The sequence below is a fragment of the Drosophila gunungcola genome (assembly GCF_025200985.1).
Source record: "Drosophila gunungcola strain Sukarami chromosome 2R unlocalized genomic scaffold, Dgunungcola_SK_2 000013F, whole genome shotgun sequence".
Taxonomy (NCBI): domain Eukaryota; kingdom Metazoa; phylum Arthropoda; class Insecta; order Diptera; family Drosophilidae; genus Drosophila; species Drosophila gunungcola.
In genome coordinates, this window is record NW_026453171.1 from 558,585 (window position 1) to 567,750 (window position 9,166).

The 9,166-nt window shown below is 39.9% G+C and overlaps 2 protein-coding genes across 2 annotated transcripts; both read right to left on the bottom strand.

The window, feature by feature from the left end:
• Positions 1-1,153: 1,153 nt before the first annotated feature.
• On the bottom strand, positions 1,154-2,502 carry LOC128256079 (acidic mammalian chitinase). The gene is made up of 3 exons (XM_052986143.1): positions 2,348-2,502; positions 1,845-2,286; positions 1,154-1,789 (listed from the first exon to the last, which is right to left on the bottom strand). Exons 1-3 carry the CDS (start codon positions 2,406-2,408, stop codon positions 1,186-1,188), a joined length of 1,107 nt encoding a protein of 368 aa, XP_052842103.1. The 5' UTR covers positions 2,409-2,502; the 3' UTR covers positions 1,154-1,185.
• Positions 2,503-4,068: 1,566 nt separating this feature from the next.
• LOC128256080 (C3 and PZP-like alpha-2-macroglobulin domain-containing protein 8) lies at positions 4,069-6,690 on the bottom strand. Its single transcript, XM_052986144.1, has 3 exons — positions 6,576-6,690; positions 5,185-5,586; positions 4,069-4,749 (listed from the first exon to the last, which is right to left on the bottom strand). The coding sequence occupies exons 1-3, from the start codon at positions 6,583-6,585 to the stop codon at positions 4,271-4,273; spliced, it is 891 nt and encodes a 296-aa protein (XP_052842104.1). The 5' UTR covers positions 6,586-6,690; the 3' UTR covers positions 4,069-4,270.
• Between the last annotated feature and the right edge of the window lie 2,476 nt (positions 6,691-9,166).

The following is a 9,166-nucleotide window of genomic DNA, read 5'->3' on the forward strand; positions in this document are numbered from 1 at the left end:
GCCTATACCTTAACACATACCACTCATGTTTTATATTGTGCATATAAATTTCAATTTATTACCAGAATTTTAAGTGCATCCTAAGCTTTGGATGATGGTGCTCGTATCGTACCCCACTCGAACACCCACTTTGTCATCGTCCTGGATGGTGATTTAAAATCTGTTGCCAGCTACTTTTAGAAACCTCTTCAATAATGAAGCGTAGATAGAGTAAATACACATTCTTCTGGAACATGAATAAGAATGGCGACATTTATTGTACGATGATTTATTTATTAAGCAGAAAGAACGGTTACTGTGCAAAATATAACAACTAACCGGATATCGGTGCAATGATTATATACAAACCTGTGAGAATTTAGTTGAGGAATAATTTTAAGTTTACTCAGATTTAGTTACCTACTTTAAAAATTTTGGGGGTGAGAATATAAGAATTTTATAAATGATTCTGCACTTTTGGTTGCTTCCTGCAAATATCAAGCAGAAAAAATGTTTATACTATAAAAAACATGAAAGAGCCCTTGGTCGAATTCCCCGACTATTATATATCCTTCTCTCAGGTAACAAAATTTCAAACTAAATATGCGCCAAAGAAAACATCTACATCAGCGATCGCCAAAGCCCGGCAGACAGCGTCCGAGCAGCGGCAGAGGTCTTAATAACTCAATTACTTCTAAAATAATAGCTCGATTCTTAAATTCGGGTAAAACAAGAAAAACTAGATACTGAGTATTTTTCTGCTAGTCATTCAATCGATTTATTCCTATCAGGAGTTCCAAGGCGGCTGCAATCATTTTTTGAAATTCAATTCTTTAGTTTATTTAATCTCTCAAAACTGAAAAGGTTTCTGGGCATCGAGATTTGACTTTTCTACGTCATATTTGAGTTAATACACCTAAATTGTTAGAACCTAAATGCATGGTATCAATAAAAGTTTTTGATATGAGAAATCCTGGGAAATATCTTTTATCTTTTACGTTGGCAATAAAATAAAAAAAGAGTTAACATGGCGGATAAGTAATATAATAAGTATTGCCGTTGGGACTAGTCTATAAAAGCATAAAACCAAAAACCATTTAAAATTTGGACTTTTGGCTTGAAATGATTTAACCAACAACGCATTAATTAAATTTTAAATTTTTTTATTTTGTAAACATTTATTCTTTTTTATTCGGAATCCCCCCTTTACCAACGCAGCTTCCTGTTTATGGTCTTGAGAAGAGGATAGGTTTCGCCGCAGTTGCCGCGGTAGTCGTCGGTCTCCAACGACCAGATCATGGCTCCGGCCAGATTGTTGCGCAGGGCGAAGTCCATCTTGTACTGCACGCTGAGCACGTTGTCGAAGCTCACCCACTGGTCGCCGGAGTAGGCGTACGGAGCGGCATTGTTATAGTCGAAGACGGTGTGCCAGTTGTTCTGGCAGATCTCGTTGTATCCCAGATACCCGGTGGAGCCGGTGTAGGAGCCAGCGGCACCCTCACCGCGGCACGGTGCTCCTGGCCAGTTCTGGGAGGAGTCGGACAGCTGGAAGGAGCGTCCGTACATGCCCACGCCGAGGACCAGCTTGTGGGCCGGCGCACCCTGGCTCATCCAGAAGTAGATGGCGTTCTCCACGGCCCACTGGGGGGCATTGAAGCCGGTCTGGCCATCGGAGGCCATGGCGAAGTCGTAGGTCATCACGTTGATAAAGTCGACGTGCTGGGCAATGTTGGCGATCTCGTAGGAACCGCTGGCAAGCGACTCACCGGCACCCACAGCAATACCCAACTCATAGCCATAGGGAGCGAAGCTATAGAGCAAATCCAATCAGTTCGGAGGCCTCCAAAAGTGGAACTAGTACTCACGCTTCCTTAATCTCGCGTAGCAGGGTCACAAAGTTGGAGCGATCGTTCCAGTTGCCGCCACGCTGGTTGGGATACTCCCAGTCCAAGTCCAGCCCATCGAATCCATGGTTGCGCAGCAGGTTCAGGGCCGAGTTGATGAAGTTCTGGCGCTTGTACCAGTCGCCGGCCATCGAGGAGTACTTGGTGGAGCCCTCGTTCCAGCCACCCACGACGGCCAGGACCTTCAGGTTGGAGTTCTGATGCTTCAGACCCACGGCCTGGCTGATGAAGCCCAGATCGTAGTCCAGCCAGGTGTCCAGGGACACAATCTCGCCGCTGTCGTTGATGCCGAAGAAGGAGTAGCTCAAATGGGTGCATAGGCCGGCATCGATGTTGGACACATCGAACTTGCCACTGCCGCTGCGGTAGTTGGCCCAGGTGCCCCAGTAACAGTTCACGATGCCTGCATTTGCACAACGTTAGACGAACTTAGGATCACCTCCCCCCAATAGACTAATACTTACGTTCAGCACCGATCACCTGGCTCAGGCAGAGGACTGCTAGTAGTGCCAATAACTTTGCCATTGCAAGGAATGCTTGCAGAGTTCGGTTTCTTCAAGGTATTTATACCATTCTCCGCTTACCTTATCACTGACCTTATCAGTCGCAGCAACTGCTCCACTCCACATGTCTGCCAAATTTATTAACGCTTCGTCGCGTGCTTTTTGCTTTGAATTTTGATATTTATACCAGGTGCTCGTATCTGTATCTCAAGCTTAGATTCGTTTTGGTTTAATATCCCTTAAGTTGTAAATTCTCTCAAGAGGTACTTCAGTATTTAAAACTCACATTATTTTTTTTTTACTCGGTATTTGCGGAGTGTAAGGGTACATTCAATTCGTTGGAAACAAAAGTGACCTACTGTATTGCTTACAGGCATTTTACCCTATTTTAAGGGACATCCCAAAAAATTTGATATCCCTTTCTTTATTATTTTATAATAACCAAAATAAAAATAAAAAAATTCCAAAGCCTTTTATTTTTAAATTTTTAATTTTAATTTTTAAACGCTGTTTTTTAATTTTGCTGTGATTTTGAAAATTTAATGAGCATATGTTCGCTTCTGCTCAAGCTAGGAAGGCAAGTCAAAGACGACCTATAAGACATTATAATTGCAAGAAGAGTACTAAAATTGGTGGGTTATTCTTAGAGATACAATTAAATTAAAAATAATGCAATCTTGCTTAGAAAAGAATCATTTTTCGTAAGATAAAGCTTAAATCTAATTATGATTATATGAAAAACTTCGGTTATCCAAGTTAAATCAGTTGTTTAGAACAACATATAAATATATAATTTAATTAAATAATTAATTTATATGTAATGTATGAAAATTTATAGTAAATCTAAATATTGTTTATTACTCAAATTTTAGTAACTAATGAGTATCTTCGTGTAGGGACAATCAAGGTTGCATAAAACACTTTCTGTCTAACCGTATTCTAACTCTATGTTATTTGAAACCCAGGTGTTCAAATGGACAAGAAGGTAATTCTTGCTGGTCACTAATGCTTTATTTTTTCATAAACTCACACGACTACTTTTTACCTTTCCACTATAGTAAATTCAAAATGGAACAACAATACGAATCCAGAATTGTAGATATAATAAACTGAGTTAAAATTTGGTTTTTGATTAATTCAATTATACCTTAAATAAAAAAATAAATTTTTTCTTAATAATACTATTAACTAAACAGCTGTTGTCTTTGTACTGGGTAATAAAACATGTCACAAAAGAATTTTTGGTTTGCGTGTATATTCTTTGTGACCTGCTAACAATCTTTTAAAAGTGTTATTTCTCTTTTTTTGCCTATTATTAGATTTTATGGGAGGCTTATACGTTCATTGATAACGTGATTAGTGAAAAAGATGTTCATTGAGTAGAAGTAAATTATATTAAATGAACTTGATTCATATCATTCCACTTTGCTTAAGATTAATTTCATTAAATTCGGATTAGATAGATTCGCTATAGATTAGCTAGCTTTAGTTAAGCTGTTTTGATCCAGTAAAAGCCGATTATATCACACATAGCTCCGTAAAACAACAAAAAATGTCGGGTTACTACAACATTCGAATTTTTTACTGACTCAGCCCCACTTAGTTTTGTGTTACCCATTATACTCAAACTAAAAAAAAATAAATATCCTTGATATTGCTTATACCAATTTAAATGTGATATGTTATTTTCTTAAACATATTTATTGTTTATTTATCAATTTGGGTGAACAAAATAATAACCTTTTCGGCATCGAATAGAGATTCTTCAACAATATTGAGTAGAAATGCAAATATAAATAAAATTTTGCGCCCAGTTTAACTGTAAAACGCTCAGGCTAACAATTGTGTTTTAGTGCGTTGGACATCATGGATTTGACCCAGTACTTAGTTGGCCACGTAGATCTCGAACTCCTTGTAGGCCAGCTCCTCGCCGCCGTAGGGGATGTAGCAGCATCCGTGCGAGGGCTGCACCTTGCCCACGGTGATGGTGCCGTCGTGGGTGGCGCGTCCGATGAAGAGCGGCTCGCCCTCAGCGGTCTCGCCGGCGGGCAAAGCGTTGGACGGAATGTTTCCGGCCTCCACGGGCACCCACTGTCCTCCGGCGGCGCAGAGCACCTCGTACTCGCCGTGTCCGTGCTCCCCGCCTCCGTAGGCCACGTAGGTAACGCCGTGCGATGGGTGCAGCTTGCCGGGAATCAGGTCACCCTCGTGACGGGCACGGGCGATGTACAGCTGCTCGCTGCTATCGAATCCTCCCTCCAGGGCGTTAGGCGGAACCTCTCCGTTGGCGGCAGCCACCCAACATCCTGGTCCGCTTCCGGTGGGCGCGGCGAAGCCCATTACGGGCGCCGAGGGAGTAGGGTCTGCGGAGAAAGGGTTGAATTAGAATTAGAATTTCATACAAACTATAAGATAGAAAACTCTTAAAAAATGTAAATTCTTTGATCGGTATCTTTACCCATATTATAAATTATTCTTCCTAAAGAGATTAGTTGATTACTCAAGGCAGATAATTATTTCAAGGTTTATCTTGAATGCCAAGTAAAGTAAACAAATGTCTTAAAACCTTTCCAAAGCTTACTTTGCATTTTATATGAAGATCCTACCTTAAAATATTTAAAAAATAATAATAATAATTTGATTAAGCGTAGTTGTTCTTGGTAGAAAGACAATGTTTACATTGTACAACTAAACGACAACACATTATCCAAACAGAACGAAAGGTAAACTAATCAGAGGGAAAAAACACTTGTGCTATTGTCTTGCCCCCAAATGGGTGTAACTGGGCGTAAACTCACCATCCAGCTGCCAGGACCCGCTGGCGCCCCATCCCGTGCAGATGCCGACGAAGTTAACTGGGAACAGACTGCCGGCGTCGTAGGAAAGAAAGGCAGCGGCATCGCCTTCGCGGCCCACGGTGATGACATTGTCATACCAGCGCACCCAGAAGCCACGGAACTCTCCGGCGTCCAGGATACCCGGAGTGGGCACCTCGGCCACCTCGGGCTTCTGGCGGTCCTTGCGGATCACCGACTTGGTGTTTTCCCAACCGCCCAGGAAGATCTCGTAGATCGGACCGTTCTCCTCGGCAGCTGGTGTGAGTGCCAAGTGGGCATCTTTTGGGGAACGCACCTTGAAGGTGAACACTCCTCCGCTGGCCGGGAAGAATTGGTATTCCAACTTATCGGGGGTGTTGATTTCTGCAAACAAGACGGCGATGAGAAGATTAGTAGAGCATTTTGGAAAAAAAACTGTACCCAGCTACCCCGTTTTCAGAGGCAACTGTACCCAAAATATGTGCGAGATGGGAATATTTTGAGGTTTGTTTTATCAACCTCAAACATCTCCCGCAAATCATGGGAAAAGTGTTGTCATAAAAAATACTTGAGCTGGAAAGAATTCGTTGCTATTTATATGTTTGGGCCGTTGCAGATACATATCTGAATGTTTAGCGTCTGTTTTTGTTTTCGCTTCTTCATCAGCGCCATTCGCATGATGTCATTTAGATCGCCATCGGTTCTTTGCTATAAAAACATTCTAGCTAATTCCACTCAAGCTCAATTCCGAGCTCTGAGCCGGCTTTACGGGGTCTCGAGCGACAAACATTTGCCCAGATATATGTATGTATAGTTGTGCTGTTTGTTTTCGCCAGATAGCACGAATTGTTTCCCAAGCAACATTTTTTTTCGCATGACATCATTATAGGTGCATCTCTCGTCTGACCCTCGGGTCACCGTCGCGGTATTCTTATTGATTATTACCAGAGTTCAAGGCGTATAATAGTGACTCATCACAGTTGATACACATTTTTGGGCATCTTGTTGTATGACAGCATCGAAAACCAATTTAGTAGGTCATAAATAATACTAAAAAGGCGGCAGCAAAGTCCCAAAGTTGTTGTATTGTCTGCGTATTCCCGTTAATTGAATTGAGATGATCACAAGGTGAAAGTTCTGTTAAACACGCCATGCATATATTTTATCTGGTAGAAACTCAACACAGATAAAAAATTTCTATAATTTATTTACTTCTGATGTTTCGATTCTAGGAATATGTTGACACAATTCAATTTTGGTCGAGGGCCAAAAGTTTCGTTCTTCGGTCCGCGTCTCTTCCTACGTTTGAATTCACCCAATTATCCATTCCATTATCCAACTGCTCTAGGCACTCCACCCACTAGGGCACTCACCAATTGGCATGATTGCTGCTTCCACTTAACGTTGTTCGGTTACTGAGATTCTGATTCAAACTGCCGCAATGGAGCCCAAATACCGGCGAGGTAAGCACTGCTAAAAAAAAGAGGCACTGCGAGAATAAAAGCTCGACAAGCTTTTGGCCTCTCTTTCAATTTGTGTGAGATCGATGTCTATCTAGAAAGTAGTCGACTGACTGTACTAGCTTGAAATGGTGAGCTATTACCAAAGAGTTCTACCGTTCATTGCTACACCTTGTTACAAGAGCTTTACTTTAATTGAAATAGGTAAGCACCATATTAACCCAGAGTCCTTCAAAAACTCATGAAACTTTTGAATTAATAATAACAGATCTAAAAACAAATAAAAATGTTTGTATCAAAATTAATTATATAAAAGGGAAATTCCGTTATGGCATCGACAAGTTAAAGTCAATCGGTTTGCTTATCTTAAGGTTAAAATAAGATTTTCCTTACAATGTTTGTTATTTAATAAAGTCCAAACCATTTTGAATAGAGTATGCAATCTTCGGAGTAGCATTTGTACCCAGTTTTGCCTAGCACGTCAATGACTCACGTTGACTCAAAAGCTACTGCTGATGTCATCTAGACCAGCAGGAAGCTTTTTCAATGCTGAAGTGCTCTAGCAAAGGGCTTGATATTTTTTGCTTTCCGCTTGCCAATGATTTACATATTTATGTTAAATTCAACAATTACAACTCTAGCCATAAATAAGTCAGATACGCAAAAAATACCGACCGAAAATACTTTTGAAATAGATAATAATATAAAAACTTTGGAAATTTACAATATTTATAATATTAATTTAGGCAAGCACGAGCAACTAAGAGAATGAATTTTCTACGAGCTGCAATTCAAAAAAATATTTGTAATATTAATTTTACGATTTCCTGGTTGATAGTGTACTTCTACTTCGATGTTCCTGTTTTTCTGATTTTGTGTTTACTCCTTTTATTATGTTTTGGCTTTGTTGTCGTCACTTGTTTTGACGTCATGTGCCGGTTTTAGTTTGTGTTGTCACATGGCTAACCAAACCAGGGCATCCAAAGCTATTGCCAATGATGTCGCCGTAAGGGTCTAAAATGTCGATGCTGCAATAATGTTTTTAACAATAGTAAATACATATGTAGGTTTTCCAACCGGTCATTTTAAATTTATTGCGCTATTAAAGTGGTTCTCTAAAAAGTTCCATATTGTAGCATACTTTTGGGGCACCACATATATGATTTGTAAGTGCTATGGACCAATATTTTTAGCGTTACGGTTCTTTGCCCATCTTGTGCGGGGGTGTGCGAATTATCTTTCTTTACGTCACTGCTGCTTTGTTCATGGCTTCTTGGGTTCTCAATGTCAGTCGGGTTTCTTTCCTCTCGCCAGACGGTCGCATTTTTTTATTACGAAAAGTGCATGCGCAGAACGTGTCTACGAACGGAAATAGTGTAAAATAAACTAATTGTTATTTACGTTCACAGAAACTGCTAGCCGTGCCAAATTGTCTTGTGATAAGAGTAGATCAATTGCTCACACCGTGCTTCTGGGGGTATTTATATCGGAGACACCTGAACACACACCCAAACAAACAGTGGCAGACGAGTAAACAAACTATACACTGCTTATAAAGGGATCCTTTTATTGTTAATTTTAGTGCTAACATTATAATTTTTCTGTGAGGCTTAGGATTTCACTCTGTTTAGCTGGAGCGTTGCATCAGTGCCCAACAACAAATACAGAAACATGTGCAGTTACGCCGCTGTAAATACGAAATTGTTGAGTTTAGGTTAACTAGAATGCCAGCTGTTGAACTAATGGTTAAGTTAAGTTAATAAGCCTAGTAAAAATAAATTTAAATTAGGTAATTTTAGCATATTGCATTGTGCTACGATCTTAAAGAATTGACAGTTAAGGATAATAACTAAATAATTTTAGTTATAGTGAATGTTGAAACAGGGACGAGAAAACATGGACACACATAGATTATTTCGTCATCTATTTCTAATCTTTCATACAACTTTCAAACACAATTCACTTTTTCCATTGACGAGCCCCCAAAATGTATACTGCGCAGATAAGCGGACAAAACAAGTTAACTTTGTTTACACTTTCCCATTTAGTTTTATTGCTCGACTGGCGTAACATTATGACCTCTGGAATGCTGTACCATCAGAATACTTGCCTTGGGTTGCCATTCAATTAAGGGAAATATTCACTCGCTGTTCAGTGCCAAATTGAAATAAATTAATTCGATTCAATTAACATTTCCGCTCCCGACTTTTGCGACATTTCAAGAGACAAGTGTAAATCTGGATGAACTCACTCAATTGAATCTAATTGGGTCTCTGTACCAGCCTCCGACCAAAAGATTCTCTTGAAAGTGTCAACAGCCAATTGAGCTGGCCTAGGGCAATCAACTTTGTATTAACCCTAGATAGAAAGGAGAGAAAATGGCTATTTTATTTTATTTCCTAGTTTTTTTTTTTAATTTTTTGATTAATTTAATATTTGTTTTTAAACACCATAAGATTTCTTAAAATCTAGGTTTCGATGCAGATGAGCACTGTCTGGTAACG

Excerpts from the sequence above, each read along its gene's own strand:
- LOC128256079 (XM_052986143.1), bottom strand. The coding sequence starts at position 2,408 with ATGGCAAAGTTATTGGCACTACTAGCAGTCCTCTGCCTGAGCCAGGTG. Across the intron at positions 2,287-2,347 it reads CCAGGTGATCGGTGCTGAAC|GCATCGTGAACTGTTACTGG; the intron begins GTAAGTATTAGT and ends GTGCAAATGCAG. Across the intron at positions 1,790-1,844 it reads CTACGCGAGATTAAGGAAGC|CTTCGCTCCCTATGGCTATG; the intron begins GTGAGTACTAGT and ends TTTGCTCTATAG.
- LOC128256080 (XM_052986144.1), bottom strand. Across the intron at positions 4,750-5,184 it reads CGGGTCCTGGCAGCTGGATG|ACCCTACTCCCTCGGCGCCC; the intron begins GTGAGTTTACGC and ends CTTTCTCCGCAG.